General features: G+C 43.5%; 1 protein-coding gene across 1 annotated transcript in view; it reads left to right on the forward strand.

Annotated features, from left to right (window-relative positions):
- The window catches only part of Ntrk2 (neurotrophic receptor tyrosine kinase 2), a 305,974-nt gene that overhangs the window by 219,851 nt on the left and 67,319 nt on the right, over positions 1 to 18,804 (forward strand). Inside the window, exon 14 of the mRNA XM_028772066.1 lies at positions 8,686 to 8,816. Within this exon, the coding sequence (XP_028627899.1) occupies positions 8,686 to 8,816 (131 nt within the window). The remainder of the gene's footprint in view (positions 1 to 8,685; positions 8,817 to 18,804) is intronic.

Below are 18,804 nucleotides of genomic sequence, written 5' to 3' on the forward strand. Positions count from 1 at the left end.
ATCTATCTATCTATCTATCTATCTATCTATCTATCTATCTATCTATCTATCTATATGTGTGTGTGTGTATATATATGTATATATGGATTCACATATATAATATATAGTATACATACATATTTAATATGTATACATTATACATATTATAATATTATATAATATTATATGAATCCTGTAAAATTTAGAAGTTCCATTTAGAAAAGAAGACAGTAATATATTCTGTCGAGGAAGACCAAATAGCAAATATCTGTCTGGTTTGGCCTGAGCAAATGGAAATTTCATTTGTTTTGACCTAAATTGTTTTCAGCTTTGGACTTCAGAGCAGACATGTCTGTACATGAAGGTCCAGGGTCTGATCCAGCCATTTGGAAAATGTCATGATTTGTTGCATCTGATGATGTTCTTCTTTCGATGAACGTTTCTGTCCAGCACAGCTTGCAATGGAAACCCTGAGTGTTGCAAGGCTAGCCGTTAACCATGGCCTGACAGGCTTTATTCAAACTTCTACACACTCTTAACTCTGTATATCTTATGTCTGTCCAGCTCTTCTTGTCTTTTATAGGTGTTATTTGTGTACTAGTCATCTCCTAATTGAACCACTGTCATCGAGGGAAAGAAGTGTAGTCTGTAAGAGGAGGGAAGTATTTGTTTGGACCTTGAAGGCAACTGGAGCATGGTTGCTCACTTTTCAGGCATAGCTCCAGCCATGTGACTTGAAGCCCCTCCCCCCCAATCCTATACTCATGTGAATGGAGAACAGAATTTCTCCCTGGAAGGTTTGAATATGGTAATGTGGGCAAAAATGTTTAACACAGTGCCTAGCACACAGTTTATTCATAACAAATGTCCATTGAGCCTCTTCCTTCCTCTCTAATCTCCCGTATCACCCACCGCTGTCCTGTGTGCACAGACCCTTAAATGGTGGGTGGTAGGGCCAGGGAAGGATGCTGGATTGCAAGATTCTGGAAGTGCTCTCAAACTCTTTCCAGCATATCACATCCTAGAACCTAAGTCATCACACAAGCACGTTAAAGAGCTGTCCTAAGCTCTGCTGCAACACGTGTTAACCCCACAGAAAGCTGTGGCTGTGCCGAGCTGGAAAACACCTGGGATACATCCAAATACATCCAAATAGCTTATTCCATATTTCAGAAATTGGCCATGTATCATTGGGTACAAGCACAATCTTGCAAAGCCTGGGAGAGGCCTGGGAATCCCATGGTTTCTCTGTGTTTTGTTTTTTGTTTTTTGTTTTTTTTTTTTTTTTGCTTTTTCCCTTTCTATTGTGTTTAGAACTCTCATCATAAGGGTTCCAGCCTGACGGTTCAAAGTTGACTCTGGTGACCTACTAAGTCTTTCCTGAGTGCCCAGTTACACAGCATTTTGCTGTCCCTCCTCCATTCACCACGTTCTGAGTATACCCTGTTACATATGTCCTTCTTGCACGGCCCCTCCCCATTACAGCAGGTGCACAGGAGAAAGATGCCCAAATCTTTACATCACAGCACACTGCTCATTGCATTGTTCTTGACTGATCATGTGACAGAGTCAAAACATTCTCCACACATCCTTTTGTAGGGACTCTGGCAAAGGACCTCTCTTACTAAAGCCGATCAGGAAGCTTTGGGAGACTACTGATCGTGTCCACGAGAAAGGAAAGGAGTAGAGCAACCCAGAGGCAACACAGACATCACAGTAGAACTACAAATGGAGGGTGGTATGCACAGCCTGGGAAGAGGCAGTGAGCAGGGTGTCACAGGAAGTTTGGGAGCCTTGGGGGTAGGTAGAACTTCAGAGTTCAAGGGTACAGAGAAGACTGTCTGGCCTACCTGCCAGGATCCCGTACAATCATTCTGTATAACGATTTTTGAAAATACAAACATTGCCGGGGCTGACTGACAAGTATTGTCCCAGCAGGGAGAGCTGTCAGGGCAAATCAATCCAATTCTGCCACATGCCAATGTGTGGAACAGATATAATTTTGGCTGTTCGGTGATGTCAAAGCGAAGGATGTGCCGTCTGTGTATTTTGAAGTGTGGCGTTCCTTTCAGTCTAACAGCTTGAAAGATTTCTAGGGCTCACCACCCCCTTGCCTAACTCTGCCAAGAAACCGCATTTAACTTTAAATAACTCCACCACTTTACCTGCTGTGATGCTTGGGTTACATGAAACGAAGCTCCCTCCGCCTCTGCCATTCTGAGGTTGGTCCTTGGGTGCTGGAATTGGGTCTGGGATGAAAAGCGCTTTGTTGCTGCCAGTGGATGCTGCATAAACCATCCAGGCAGATTCCAGATGCCCTCCCAGGAGGGTTGAGCCATTGCAGGAATCTGCCTCATCCTTGACTGCACTGGGTGCACAGCTTGAGTCTAGGACTTAACAAGCTTTTGGGAGCCCTGTTCAGTCCTCAGTGCCTATTGCTATATTTGACCTAAGGCAAAATCCTTTAGATTGTTGGTTCAGGTGGTTCACTGAAAGTCTCTGCTGTTTTCTGTACCCCTCCCCCACCCTGTACTCACAGCACCTGCCCTGGGAATTTCCTGTTATCTCCACTGTCTAGTTCTTCCTCTTCTTTCTGTCCTACCTGTCCTTTTTTTGGTACCCACTTAACCTTTCCCTCCATCACCCCTCTTAATTTGCACATACCCAAAATCTTAACATTTCTCCTGGCTCCCACCCCTGGCGTTACCATGCTATCTCTAGATTGATCTGTCTGCCCTTGATCCTGCCCTTTGCTGCCCCAAAGCCTCCACAGAATGGTCTGAAAGCATCTTCCTCTTTCCTACTCCACTCATGGTTGTCTGTCTTCTTCTCTGCCCAGCGTCATCCTCAGCCTTGTCTCCTGCCTCTCATGGATACCCTTGGATCTCCTCTGTCTTTCCCTGTCCTTCCTCACATTCTTTGAGAACTAATCCTTAGTGACATCTTCTGCTCCCTTTGGGACCAGTGGAGAGCAGAGCTGATGACAGCTCACCATGCTGAACTCCATGCCCATGAAGGACAAAGGGTCTAGGGAGGAAAGAAAGGGGATCAAACCACCCTCAGCTTTTCTCCGGCCTCATGAGAGTGAAATTTGCAGAGCTTCCTAGTTGGTCCCCTGTCTCAGCCCTACAAAGTAACCTTGTTAATGGTGTGCACATTGCTTCTTCCCTACCCACAAAGATCTGCTTTAGAGCCATAGAACTGAGATGACAGTGGATAGGTGAGTGACATGCTAAATGGATGGATAGAGAGGCAGGTGGGTAGATTCGATAGATTGATTGATCGGTCGATTGATAGATAGGTAGATTGATTGATTGATAGATAGATAGATAGATAGATAGACAGATAGATAGACAGATAGATAGATGATAGATTGACAGATGGATGATAGATGGATATAGATAGATAGATTACTGATGGGTTGATATATAGATAGATTACCATAAACCATAGATTGACTTTAGAATGCATGTCCTGGAGAAATCCCAAGATGCCATTTAGCCCCATATCAATCATTTAAAGATGAGGAAATGGAAGCTCAGCACAGCGAACTCATTTATCCTCATCTTCCTACATCTTATCGTGAGAATCCTTCTGCATGGGAGCTATCCCAGGCATCCACGCCTCACTCCGCCCTCCGTACTGTCCCACCTGCTGCAGGGGAACTATGACTGATCGTGATGTGCTAAACACTCCCAACTTGCCGCCTCCTCCTCCTCCCTCTTCCCTCCTCCTCCTCCCTCCTCCTCCTCCCTCCTCCTCCTCCTCCATCTCCTTCCTGTCCCTTTCCCAACTTCCATGCTGACTTCCACTGTTATTTCCTGTCTTGGTAACATGCCCATTTCTACATGTTCATGCTTTTATTCATCCATGTCAGAGTTTTGACCCTCTAGTGTAAACTAGACACAGCAGCAGGTTCACGGGGATTACATACGTCTGCTAACTTCATACCCAAAGCGTCTTTGTGTGTACTCATAGGCTTATGGTCATAGATTATGCTGCTGAGAACATGCGGATTCCCTGCACAAAGCTTAGGCCAAGGGTGGCTTCTGTGTTCTATATTTATTTCACTTAAAAATGTTTGTTTTAGTGAAACACATATGGGTGTCTTTCCTGCATGTATGTAGGTGTACCACATGCATGCCCGAGGAGGCCAGAAACGGGGATTAGATTTCCAGGAACTAGTGCTTTAGGTGTTTGTGAGCTGCCATGTGAGGGCAGAGTATTGGACCTGGACCTCTGAGAGGGCAGTAAGTACTCCTAACCACTGAGCCTCTCTCCAGACCCAGTGCTCACTTCTTTTACTGATCTCTGCCATGAGAACTCTTCTTAGGAAAATCACTACTTACCATTAGGACAGAGACATGGACATCAATCACTGGGCTAATCCCTTGTAAAATCACCTTGTCTTAGTCCTTTGAAAATTAACTCTACTGAGAATTTTACTTCACAAAGGGAGTTGTCTGTCCTTTTTACTTTATCAAGCCTAAACTTTTAAAATTATGTCGGTCTTTGGTTTTCTTCAGCAATGGAAGTTAGAGTCAGGTTTTGACTTAGGCTTACTTACCATGAGGGGTCATAGGATCTGGACAGTTCCGTTCTCCTTAGTACCACGTTTTAGTTTTTACCATGTCACCTGACTGGATTTGTTCCATGAGTTTTAGTCTTTCTTCATGGTCTGTTCAACAGAGAGCATTTTGTGAACCAAGCAGGGATATAAGTTGACAGTACCATAGACATCCACACCGTTACCCCATGAGCTCCGTGGGAACAAGGAGAATGCACTCATCCCCTTTCTTGGCGTCAGGGAAACACCCTGGTAGTGAGTGCTTAATGATACTTTGTTTCATTAAATCGACAAAAGGAGGCCTGTGATTCCGCAGGCTGGCAAAGCAAAACCTGCGCTTTCTTTCCTTCACTGAAGACCGAAGACAGCGTCGTAGGGAAGAAGGACGTGAGACTTCCTGTTCCTCACTGTAGACTCTCAGATGTATTATTGAGCTTGTCAGGGCCCTTTCTTTTTGTTGAATGTGAAAATGGAGGTAAGAATGTCCTGGAAGACTGTCACAGAGACTCTCCGAAGTCTCCATACATCCTCTGGCCTAGAATAGCGGTCAGCCTGTGGTGGGAGCCTCTTCTCTCTTTTCAGTTGGAACCATGCTTGGAAAAGCACAAGCAAGTGGATTCTCTATGACCACACGGGAGGTGATTCACTGTGATGTCATCTGTAGACTAGATGTGGCTTTGGACTTCACTCTGTGGGCCGGGAAAATTAACTGATGGCAGAGCACGCCTGGGTTTTTAGTTTCGTTAAGGACTCCTTGAGGGTGGCTCAGTGTTGGTGCATGTCCTGTCTCATCAATAGAATAATCTGCGAATAGTTAGTCTTTTGTTGTCCAGGCATTTTTGTATCTGTGATATTAGATACTCATTTTAAATTTAGTACCAATTTGTATCAGAATAAAAATGTAGATGAAAATCTAAAACCTCATTCGCACGCTTTACTCAATGTACTTCCAACAATTGGGTGCATTTGCCTGATGCTATACATTGAGATAGCCCACATGTACTTGTACATTGAGATAGCCCCCAACTACTGTCAGTCATATGACTGTATATTCTGTTTTTCTCTTTCATGTTTTGTGGTTCGGGGCAGTTTCCTAATATAATAAAATTCTTCATTATGGGATGTTCAGACCATTACAAATCAGTGTGGAGGTCTGAAGTACATCTAGTAGAGAGAGTAGTCACTGTGAAATGTCTTCTTTGCTTCTACGTCAGCAAGGGGTGGTATTGACAGTGGCAAAGCTGCCTCTTGCTACGAAGTTGAGTCTACAGATTCCAATGCTGAGCAGCTCAGCACCTACGACCCAGGAACTAGGAGGGTTACAGTGTCCCCAAAGCAAGCCCCTACTTCTGTTTAGCATCTTTCTCCTCAGACTTATAAATATTTGAGAGAGAGAGAGACAAAGAGACAGAGAGACAAAGAGACAGAGATAGAGAGAAACATCAGGTCACTTAGTTTTTGGCATAAGTAGGGCACTCAAGGGTGTTTGTTTTAAGACCCATGTGCTGGGCAGGCTGTGTCCACGGGGCCAGGGTTTCTATGAAATGTCATTATCCTGGAAATGGGAAAGACCCATTTCCTGCTTGAGACTTTGAGTGGACAGAGCTATAGTTATTTATATCTTTATTAGTTTTAGATTCAGTAGTAATGGATATGGACATGGATTGATACTTTATTGCCTTTGTATGTGCATAATATTTTTACTTCTGGGGGAAATCTATAGCAAGAATTGAATTTTAGCGTTCTGAGGCAGGCGGCAAGTTAAGCTGGGACAACCACTTTGTGGCCTGATGCATTATTCTCATTGACGATAATACGACTGCAATATAATACTGAAAATCGGCTCCTTTCTACTGCCCATGAGGCAAATGACCAAGGACACCAAATTTCCAGTCTGGAAAATTCCATCAATGATATTTCCTTGGGGACCAGGGAGTGGGGGCATAGGAACTGGATAGATTTCAAAGAAACTGTTTTCCATGAAACTTTGCAAAGCCAACTATTGACTTGAGTTTCCCTTCAAACAGAGGAAGCAGTTTATGGGAGATCTGGAAACCTTAATCGTTTTTATATTTACGTTTATTTATGTATTTACTTATTTGTGTGTGTGTGTGTGTGTGTGTAGGTCAGAGGACAACATTAAGCAGAGAGTTCTTTCCTTCCATCATGTGATTGCAGGCAACAAATTCAGCTTGTCAGGCTTGTCTTTAGCTTCTGGGACATCTCGCCACCCCTAATTTAATTCTTAACGTTGAATTTGCAGTGATTTTACCCAAGTCCCCAAGGTGAATAGCTGAGGGTAACTGATTTCAGAGGATGGGAGCAAGTGAGACTTTCTCCTGCTTACAGGATGGACACTTACTCATCTTGGTTTCCCTGAGCTTGCCCAACTTGGGAAATTTAAAGGGAACTGATTATAGTGCCCCTTAAGAGAACAAATTGAAAGGAAAGTGAAGCACAGGTGAAGCACTTTCCTCCCTAAGATGCTCTCTCTGTCCTAGAAACATTCAGCCTAGCGTGTTACCAACAACCAAACCAAGTCTCTCCTCTATGCCTGTGGACTCTTCACTACCACAAAAGGGTGGGGGCAGGGCAGACAACAGCCTAGTGTGCATGTAGGGCTTAGGCAAGTTCCTGGATCTCTGTTATCTGAACTCTAAGATGGGAGGTATCAGGAGACCCAGGAGACCCAGGAGAGACTGTGTGAGGTGGGTGTTCATTTGGGTGATCGGAGAATCTAAGATGTCAGGAAGGGCAGGGCAGAGAGGATGCAGGTTGGTGGATTCCTAAGAGAAGCTTCAGAATAGCGATGGGTGTACCAGGAGGACAGTGAAACATACATGAGGGTGTCAACCTGCTGGGAGAAGCCAGGGCTGGGCGTGGCCTACACTTGAGAAGGCTGCAAAGCCTGAGTGCTCATGGGGGCTTGTGGAATCGCTGACACTGATCCAAGAAGTGCACAGGAAGTTGGGAAGTTGAAGGTTTGAGCTGGAAGAGGGGCACTGCTGGGCTGCCAGGCTTGATGGGCAGAGCCTCCTGGCTTGTCCAAGAGAAACAGAAAGTGGAGCAAATTAGGATAATTCCTGATGTCTTCCATGGAAGAAGATTGAAAGAATTTCTTACTAGCTCAATAGAGCGGGAACCTCAGATTGTGGTTTTTGTTGTTATATTTGTTTCTTTTTCCCCCATTCCTGGCTTTCATCCCTTCATTTTCAGAGAGCTGGGCTGCTCTGTTGCTTACATACTTTGCTTCAGTTAACTGAGTGTCATCAAACTTGTGAAACAAGATCTTTCAGTAATATTTATATAGATAGCATTAACTTAGTATGCAGACTATCCTAAGGCCCTATCAGGAATATAATCACAAAATCCTTATTTGTGACCCAAGGTATAAAAGAGACATTTACTGTATCTGGAGGTAACACATTGGCAAAGGACACTTGCAGATGCCCCAAATCATAACAAAGTCAACAAATGCCAGCAGCCCATCTCCTAAAGAAAAGACCTATGTTCTGCTCTCAGATTCAGCATGGGGAAACTACTTTCAACTGTAGTTTGGAAGACAATGAAGCTGACTGTGTCTTTAACCACCCTTCTGCCAGCTTTTCCTCCTATTTGGAAAAACAATTTTAAGGTGTTAATGAAATGCAAAAAAAAAGTTAAATGTTTTTTTGGCATCTTACTAGCATGTAAAGTGAACCAAGTGGTAACTTAATTTCCAATAAGTATGTGACAGTGAAGGGGTTAAATCTCAGCTTTAAGTGGTTGGTGGACTCACCTCTGGCTTTACAGAACACTCTCCTAATGAGCAGTCTCCACCTCTGACACTTAGTGTGCTACCAGCCCACAGGATGTCAATATGCGTCCTTACATCCATGAACACTTTTGCTCAGAGGCTCACAGAGATCAGAATCGCATGGATTATCAGGGAGGATAATTCCCACCGAATCACAACATTGGTCCCCGCTCAGACTTTATGAAAAGCTACATCTACAAAGGAGCTGTATAAAGGATCCCACTGTCCACCACAGGCACGGATGCTGCAGTTCCTCTGCAGAACAAGGGAGGGAAAGGGCCCATCATGGTGACATGGCAAATCTCATGGCCTCTGTTGAGTGACAGGTATCTTTGTTTTGTAGTTGTTCAGCACATCAAGAGACACAACATCGTTCTGAAGCGGGAGCTTGGAGAAGGAGCCTTTGGAAAAGTTTTCCTAGCGGAGTGCTATAACCTCTGCCCGGAGCAGGATAAGATCCTGGTGGCCGTGAAGGTAAAAGAACATTCCAGAATATCTCTTTGTTCATGGTCCACTAAAATGTGGGGGGTTGATTCTGTTGTACTTTAGTAGCTAGTCCAGGAGTACATTATGTCTTCCAAGGGACACATGTATTTAGGTTCCTTTGCTTAAATGTGTAGCTAGAAGGGCACCAGGGCACATTCAACTGTTCATCAGAAGTACTTCTGGCAGGAGGCACAGTGGGAGCTCTCCAATTTGCAGGCCATGCTTAGCTCTAGGCTACTTTTCAAAGTTATACTTAGAAGATTCTAGATCCAGGTCAATAGGATCAAAGAGAATTCAGTCAGCAAAGCTACAGTGCAAGTTTCTCTCTTCAGACTCTAGATGCTGGTGACTCCCCAACATGGGACTTTTGCATTTTCTAGATTCAAGAAGGAAGGATTATTGACTCCGTTGCATTGATCTTTCCGATATACCATCTATATGTGTCCCTTCCAACTGTCTGAAGCCACAGGATGTTTCTGAACAGCATAGACATGGTTTCAGCAAGAGTCGGGTGGCATCTCCTATAGATGTCACCACCACAATGTAGGGTTTCTACAAAATGAAGAAATCTGAAAATCCTCCATCACAGTCACATCCTACAAACTAAAAAGAGGAGACCAGTACTTCAATAAGATAAGCAATAACATTGAAAATGATACTTTTCCATTGAGCTTTGTAGAGCTTAATAAAAGTACCATAATGGATGGACTTAGGCAGATCTTTGTAACATGAATTATATTTTTTTTCTGAAAACTCGCCAAGGTATTTTTAATATGTGGATACTAAACATTTGAAAGTTCATGCAGTTGTAAAATGAGTTAAGTGTGAAATGGATGTGGCTAAAGTTACAAAACTCAACCTCTTAGGTTAATGAAAGATGGCTGAGTTATTGTTGTTGTGTCATGTTTCTGCCAAACAGGGACCATTTGTATGAATCATATTTATTTAGTCAGTATAACCTAGGCAACATTTTATTCCCTTAAGAAATCAGGTGCATATTCCACTATAATACCAGGCTTTATTATATTATACACACATGGATAGATAGCTAAGAGAATAAAATTATTCTTAAAGTCATCCATTCTAAAAAAAAAAAAAAAAAAAAGACAGCTTGCCGATTTTGTTAGTTATTCCAGCTAGAAACATTGTACATTTTCCTTTCCTCGTGATCTGAAAATTTTCAATAAGCCCTATCCAGAGTGGCGTGGTGTTTATGAACTCCTGGAAAACCCTTAAGAGCCACAGGTTTCGATGAGTGAAGAGCCTATGGTTCTAGGAATTATCAGTGTGGCAAATACACATTGTCTCTCCAACAAAGGAAAATGGATGGGGGCTTGAGAAAGAAAAGGGAAAAGAGGGCTTAGAAGCCGCCGCAGGAAGGACTGGTGGCGGCTGGAAGTAATTAATTCTACTCTTCTTTCTGCCTCCTTCCTTCTGTCTCTTGACAAAGTCCCCTCCCCCCCCTTTTTTTAGCATACCATATCCAGGACATTTGGCAGTGTCTTATCTCTAGTTTCTGCTTTTTGTGTTTAATCTTCTTTACCTTTGGGGATAAATGAGACCAAAGGCGTTGTTATTTCTGCAGTTTTGTAGATGTCTGTGTTCAGGCTGGAAGATTCGCACAGCGTCTACCCCAGCCAAGTCATCTCTATCAAACCAGGAAAATGGAGACCTGTGTCTGTCCATGTTGGGTCCATGTTTTAAACTCTATTTGGAGGCCACTCAGGAAGCCTACTCAAGGCTTCAGACTGAGTTCATTTAACAATGGGGTACATGTGACCCCCCAGCCCCACCCCACAGTATGTGAAAATGCTGGGTGATCAGGGGATTCTACATGAGAGTGTGGGAATAGCCGAGAGACCCTGGCCAGGCATGTGGGCATCATCCAGGAGAGTTTTCGTTAACTGTAGCCTCTCATCCCCGCCCTGTGCTGACTTCCCGCACTTCAGCAATGCCCTTAATGAAAAGGTACTGTGTGGTAAATCTGGGACATTTGCAACTTGTACATTCAGATCCCTTTGAGCAAACACAAAACCAAAGTGACCTAATGGCTAATGACTAGGGATGAAGAGATGGTAACGACGCTTCCATAGATCCTCAGCCACCCCTGCCCTACCTTGCCCGGGCTTTAGAAGACCATATACCTTCCTGCTGTCCTGTCCACAGCACAGTCCACTTTAAGCCTCTATCTTGTCAACGTTGCCTGTTAGACCCTCCTCTTGTTGTTCCAGCTCGAACTCAAATTCTTTGAATCACCTCACACACACTCTTTCATGTTACCTTCTGGTTTTACCAAGCATGCTTCTGCAAATTAATGACCTGTGATGAAAGCTTGCTCATTAAGAAGTGCTGCAGGTGCAGTTGGGCAGAGAAAGGGTACTTGACCCTTTGTCAAATCCCGACGACCTCTCTTTGCCAGTCTTCTCAGAGTTGAAATGAGATTGCCATCTCAGAGAAGAAAGACAAAGAAGCCGTAGATTAAAACACCACTCTCGCTACATGGCCACAGACCTGAGGAGCTTCATAGCAGTGACCTTGAATATGAATGTTTGTTAAAGCAGAAGCTTAGTTACTATAACTCAAGCTTTCGTCAGGGGACCATGTCAGCTCTCTGGAATGCAGAGGTTGTATCTTCGTGAGCTCTGGGGTGAATCAGGTCAGAACAATTTGCAGACCTTGCACAGAGCCTCTCGGCAACCTAGGTGTACTCATGCCTACGGCTTTGGTCCAACTGAAAACGTATTCAGAACTAAATTAATCTTGGAGGAAAACATCCATCATTCTGTTCTGGCCATAACAAACAGATTTATGTTTTGTGTTTCTTTTTATTTTTTTTTAAGCAATGTCAAACTGAACACATCTTCCAGGACTGCGCAGCCTCTCACATCTCTGGAGTAGCTTGGGTTGCTCCTATTCCATTGGATGCACCCAGGGATGCTTGACAGCCTTTCTGCTGTTGCCTAGCAACCCCTGCAGCATTGACTATGCATGCTAAGAAACTGTAGCCATTGTCCTTTTCTCTTTTTGGAAATAACTGACAGTGGTTTGCAATCCAAAGCTCTCTGTGCAGACTGACATATGTCAGGTTTAGGTGAATTCTGGTGTTGATGCTCCCGAACACTTGAGGAGCTTGAAGGATCCAGCGCTCCAGGCCATGTGCATGCCTTCAAGGGCACACAGGCTGAGGACTCCTCTCTCTCTGGCCAGAGCATCTGCTTGTTTAGATTCAGCTGGATTGCTCTTTTCTTGATTATGTGGATGACCTTTGTTTCTCAGTGAAATGGATTTGTCAACCGTTTTCCTCTTTACGTTGAATAATAATAATAATAATAACCATAATAACCATACATACGTGAGTTCATACATACATACATACATACATACATACATACTTTCATAGGAGAGAAGTGAAGAAACCAGTCTTTGATCAAATCCAGTTACTTTACCTTTGGGTTACTCGGTTGCCAAGGAAACGCTCTATCGCAGTTTCCCTTGCAATAACTGTCGATGCATCAGCTATTTTTGGCTCCATCTAACATGCGTCTCAATAACTACCCTTCCTACAACCTTTTTTCTTGTACTATGAATGCAAGATGATTTTTTTTTTTTTTGGTTTTCAAATAAAGGCGCAAGTCTTCTTTGTAGGATCCATGCCTCTCCCTGGCTAATTCTGGTTTATTTCTAGAACCAAGGAATGCTGAATCTGAGAGAGACCTTTAAAATCATATACATAAAACCCTAGCCTCGTGTTTTATGGATGAGAAATCTAAGACCCAAGGAAGCCAAGTGACTCTCTCAAGGTATTAAAAGTGTTGGAGACACACACACAGGTGGAGTCTTAGCAGACTCAGTGGGCTGCTGGGTGGGTTCAGCAAACACTTTGCTGAGAGCAGACTTAAGTTTTATACTTTTAAATTTTCTGAATTCCTTCTTTCCCACAGAGGAAATAATGGTATTTTTCTCCACCTAGAATTCGGAAAGGCTAACTTACAAACTGTCCTTTCACCAGGCCCAGCACAGCACTGCCACCATGGCCAGTCCTTACCCAACCCCCAAGAGCAGGCAACTGTAGCTCCTGTGTCTCAGCTCACGTGTCTCTTTGGAAGGCTTGTCCTTTCTTGTACCCCAACTAGATCAGACTCCTGCATGCTACCAAGATATCTTGAATTGGCCTTTACAGCATAGCCAAGGTTTTACAACCATGTATCAGTGTGTTTACTCAATGAGTGACATCACATGTCTGTGACCTCTTTTAGGGTGTCAGTCACGCTCTCCATGGGGGAGCCATGGCTTTGAGTACATTGCCTAATATGTGGTATGATGTACAAAAGAAATGTTCATTGAATGAATGAGGAGACGTTAGTAGGGGAGAGGGTGGGAACAGACAGCAGAAATAGTAGAATTCTGACGTGCTAGAGTTGACCGTTGGCATTTATCTCTGGACAACAAAGCGGTTTCATGAAACACTGATGGTCACAGCTGAAGGAAACTGTAAAGATGTCATATAATATTAATAATCTAATATAACGAGAAATCGTTTTAGAAATGGTTGAATAAGCTACATATGGTGTCATGCACTTAACAATCCCTGCACTTGGCAGATGCAGGCAATAGAACGATCCAGTACTGAAGGCCATCTTCAGCCACATAGTGGTTTTGAAATCAAGTGGGCCACATGAGACCCTGTCTCAAAAAAGAAAGAGAAAGGGAAGTATGGAGGAATAGTTATATAGATACAGACAGCCATTACAAATGTTCTTTAGCTAACATTTAAAAAACAAACAGAAATCCAGAGGGCTTGAGGAGGCTCATTAGTTCAGAGAACTGGCTGCTGTTGCAGGGGACCTGTGTCACATCTCCAGTAGCTACATGATGACAATCATCTGTAATCCCACTCTCGGGGGATCTAGCACCCAAAAGAAAATAAAAGCAAACTGATGAAATAAAACCCAGAAATCCAGTGATCGGTGGTGATCCACCCAAGGTCAAACAGCTTGCATGGACGTCATTTAATGTCAGAGCTGGGACTGGAGCCCATCCTGCATTCACTGTGGCCACATTTTTATTTGTTAAGTTCCATGTGTGCTTTGGCAAACCAACCTGAGGAAATTTAATACGATACAGCTTCTAAAAAAGTACAAAGGAGTAAATTTTGTATGCAAGGACAGGAGGCACTTTCTTATCTATACAACTAAAAGTTTAATGTCAGGGAATAAGTAGGGGTGGGAAACTGGATTCCCAGGATAGTTTTGACTTCAGGGAAACACAAGCAAACCTCATACCTCATACCTCATAATTGACCTTCCCTAAGAGAACACAAAGATCCTTGGAAATCCAAGTCAGACTGACCTAACCAGAAGGGACAGGGACAGTGCTCTAGAATGCCACACTGCTAGAAAGCCTTGCCACTGTTAACCTGGCTCCAGGCGCCAATGGCTTCAGAAAGCCACCCAGTGCCTCCTCATGCTCTCTCTCATCTCCTGGCTTGCTCTTTTAAACACAGACTTCATTGTCAGACAGGTTCACTCTAGACTGTAGCATTGTTCTTTTCATTAGCTTGTCTTGAGTTATATCATAATGAAATATTCCGATTCCCCAGGCACGAGTCACACATTCATCTGTAGGAATGGACAATGGGGTGGGCCCTACAGTGCACATGGACTGAAGATGAGGAAAATAAGGGTTGCCTGGGGGAAATATCAGAGATGTTGTACTATAGTCTTAAAAAGAGATCTGTTGGGCAAAATACAAAAGAAAGTCATCTCAAACATGAATCTTTGCTATGATTGGGCTATTTGGGATCCATGAGCTTGCTTATGCTCTGAGGAAGTCTTTGTGACCGTCTTTCCTCGCCTCATCAGCAGAAGGCTCCAAGACCCCTCTGGGTTTCCAGTACTCTCTTGTCTGTGCTCTCTTGCCTCAGTTGCTCTCTGATGTTTGACTGGTAGAAACACATCAACGCCTGGTGACGCTGCCCCTAGTGTTTCTTGGGAAGAGGAATTTGGGGATCAGTTTTCCCAGCCCATCATTTATAGAATCCATTAGTCTTCATGCCACAGCATCTACCTATAGTTTAGTCATCTAAGGTGGCCACGGGTACCAAAGATGCCACTTCCAGGAAAAGAAGCAACTAAGGTTACCTGTCTCCAAACATGTATAAGGAACTGAAGGATGAGAGGCATAGCCTCACTCTCTTCCGTCCTGAAGCAAAAGAAAGATTCATAAATGACAGGACACACAGGGTTTCATAAATGACAGGACACACGTCTCTGCCCAGCAGCCTCATGTCTAAGACAGGTCATAACTTCCTTCCTTTCTTTCTTTCTCATTATAGTCACCACGCCCTCCTGCACATCCTGACACATCAAGAGTCCTGCTCCTGCTTTTTTCTCTCCCCCCCCCCCACCCCGGGCTCCTTTTTTACTTTTTTTTCCCCATTTACACTGACATGTGAAATTCTTGTCTCCACAAAATGGAAATTTATGAAGAATTATTGTATTTAAGGACACTTGTCAATAGTTCCCTAAAAGATCATTTGTGTGTTTTAATGAGACACGGGTTGTGTAAAGCACTGTTTGTTGGTTCTTCACTGGGCTCCTGGAACAGAAATCACAGAGCTTTTAATGATGGTTTGCTAAAGGTTGGTCGTCTTTGTTGTCCAGGCATTAATTAATTAGTGGCTCTCTAGTCCTCTTAGATGTGTGTGTGTGTGTTTGTATGTGCGTGTGTGCACATGCACACATACGTGTATATGTGTGTGTTTGTGTCTGTGTGTTTGTGTGTGTGCACATTTGCATCCATGCATGTATGCATGTGTGTACATGCACATGTGTGTATGTATGTGTATGGGTGTGCACTTGTGTATATGTGTGTGTATGTGTGTACATGTGTGTATCTGTGTGCATATGTGTCCACCTGTGTGTATGTATGCACCTGGGAGTGTGTGTATGTGTGTGTACATACATGCGCCAGTGCACTCATAAGATAGAGAGCAGGGCTTCCCTATAAGAACCCCTTATGTACTTCAGTCGCTAAAGAACTCCCTTAAGATATGTTTCTTAGCAACTTTATTAGCCCTTGATCAGACATAGTTTTGTCTTGTCGGTCACTTTGGTGACTGCTTTCTGGGTGATCTCCAATTTAGTCATATGTTTTCAGAGGCACTAAAATCAAGCCAGAATACTTCACTCTAATTGGGAATCAAACTTGGACCACGGCCTGAAGAACATCGAATTCCAGCTTCTACACACACACACATACACACACACACACACACACAGACACACACAGACACACACAGACACACACAGACACACACAGACACACACAGACACACACAGACACACACACACACACACACATACACACACACACACACCAGGGGCTCTAGTTATCTTTCTCCAAAGAGAACCCCTCTGGCATCAAAGGCAGCTAGCTTGAGGACTCACCTCATCCCTCTGTATCTCTTGGATATATGAATAGAAATAGCTGGGCACCCTGTTAACTTACTGCTACATGATAGACTGACTCACAGTCAAGCCAGGGTCCGTGCTGAGCCACCAGCTCCTTCATGTCTGGTGACCTGACTCCCAGTGATGTGCCAATGTGTTCAGAGCCTGCACATACACTTCCAGTTGATCACACTGCGCTCAACTTCTGACTTCATCTCCCATTTGATGTTTGTTTTCCTCTTACTGTCTCTAGGCTTGTTTTCTGGCTCTGTAGGTCAATATTTCCAATTATGTAGTTGATGTGACGTGCAGGCATCAATTTTATCCCCCAGATCACAGAGTCTTTTAAAGCATGTGTGTTAGAACCTAACTCAATGCCTTCCTTTGTTACATTTGAGCCCAATAGCCAGAGACTCTGAGAAAATAAAGATAGTGACAATCAACAAACTGGTCATGACTCTTGTGTTTGAGACTGTCACTTAGCACATGATTAAAGTTTTTCTTTCAAAGGCCATCTACAGACAGTTAGTAGAGTTGACATAAGTATTATTGGTTTCTAGTACAGAGAGCACACCGTAGAGTGAATGCTAACATCTTTGTATAATCATTTGGCCTTTTCTTTCTGTGCATCTCTGGGACCTGCCTACTACACTCTGTCATTGCTAAGATTTATTCATACCGAATTCTTCCTCTTTCTGAGTTTACTAAACTGTGCCTCTCCAGAGTCTGCCATGTGTACAATTGACGGCAGCTTCCTTTACCCTTCTTTTAAGAGAAGAACCTCTTATTATGTTTTTAAATCATAGCTAAGACTTGCATATTTGACTGGCTGTTGACTGTGGCAACCTTGTAAGAAAGATGTTTGCCTTAATCGTATCTCAACTCTACACCTTTGAAATGCCTTCCCATGTTCCCAAGACATAGCTTGCTCCCTCAATAGGCTGCAGAGGTGGCTTTTGTAAAACAGTACAGTTCCCAGCAGGATCTGAGCCACACACAAAAACATTCCTGATAGGCACACTAGAAAAGTAAAATTAAAATATTAATCTCATGATATTACTGTAGTTTATTAATTCAACACATTACATCATGTCAACATATTAAGATGAAATACCAGTGAGATATTTCAAACTTTGCTTGTGTCAAGTTTCCAAAATTCTGAGTTTGTTTTTCAACTAAAGCACGTCAAAGTTTGGAATGACAACACTTAACATGGTACCGAGTGGCATGACTAGCGTCTACTCTGTTAGATAAGGCAGGGCTAGAAGATATCGGGAGAGTAAAGGTTTTCTGTGAACAGTAGGACCTTTGGCAAATTAACCAAGCATCCCCTGACCCTGCATGATCAGCTTGGGATTGTCTTTATTTCTTTCTGTGTTTCAAGCATTGTTGGGGGTACAGGAAGTAAGTCTCTTCTATAATCTACCTTTACCGGAGACATAGTGCTTCTGTGACCTCTCAAGTCTGAGAAGAATCTGTGATCTGCACTGTTAAAAGGTCTGTTTTTATCCAGTCTTTCCTTAAGCCACTCAGAACTCAAAGAATATCATCGTTTAGTTTGGTGGGGCACACTGTCATACCCCTATCCAGATAGGTCATCCCGACCTGGCTTCTTATTGGTTTGAAGTTTCTGCTTCATCATTTGAAGTGAATTTCCACCTCTTCCTCTACCCTTTACTTGCATTTCACGTCACTGGCTTCACATGTCTGTGCTAAAATAGTTTGCCTGCTGCTCCCCCATGCCAGCTCTGACTCCGTTCATGCACCAGAGGCCTCCTGCTGGAGTCAGACATGACCCCTGTCTTAATGTACCAAAAGGGGGAAAAGCCCAGGAAAAAGAAGAAACAACACTGTGAGGCAGACATGAGGAAGGGAACAGGAATGCATGCTGATTGATGAAGGAAACCATCAAATGAAGCTGAAGTCCCAAGGTCTGCCGACGGGTGAGCTGGGATCCGCACTCCTGCTCTCCTGTTGACAGGAGCTCTGAAGCCAGCCAAGCCTCCCATAACTGAGTACAATGACAATCAGACACGGTACTGAGACAAGACAGAGGTGATATTTATAAACAGGTTCGATGCAGAACCTTCTAGCTCCTGATTGCTGTCTGGCTCCGATTCTACTCCCCACAAAAATCCTATCCTTTTAGTGCCAAATTCACGATTTTGCCCAAGTCGTTACCACCGTATTTTCCAAAAATCTCTTAAAATAGAATTGAATCATAATTTCAAAGAAAGGGCCCACCATGCAAAAATGGATGGGCACGCAGGAGTGTGCCAGGTTTGCAGGATGCATTTGGTCCATGAATAGTAAAATCGCTTTTGGTTCCAAAAATGTGACTGAACTGCAGTTTCTGACATTGCACTAAAGTCCCTACTGGAGGTGTGGAGATACTGGATGCTTATTAAAATCTTCAGGTTGTTCTCTCCCAGAGAAGCTGCTGCTGCTGTTGCTGCTGCTGCTGCTGCTGCTTCTTTTCCTCTCCCTCTCCCTCTCCCTCTCCCTCTCCCTCTCCCTCTCCCTCT

The sequence above is a fragment of the Grammomys surdaster genome, unplaced genomic scaffold (assembly GCF_004785775.1).
Source record: "Grammomys surdaster isolate TR1022 unplaced genomic scaffold, NIH_TR_1.0 211, whole genome shotgun sequence".
Lineage (NCBI taxonomy): Eukaryota > Metazoa > Chordata > Mammalia > Rodentia > Muridae > Grammomys > Grammomys surdaster.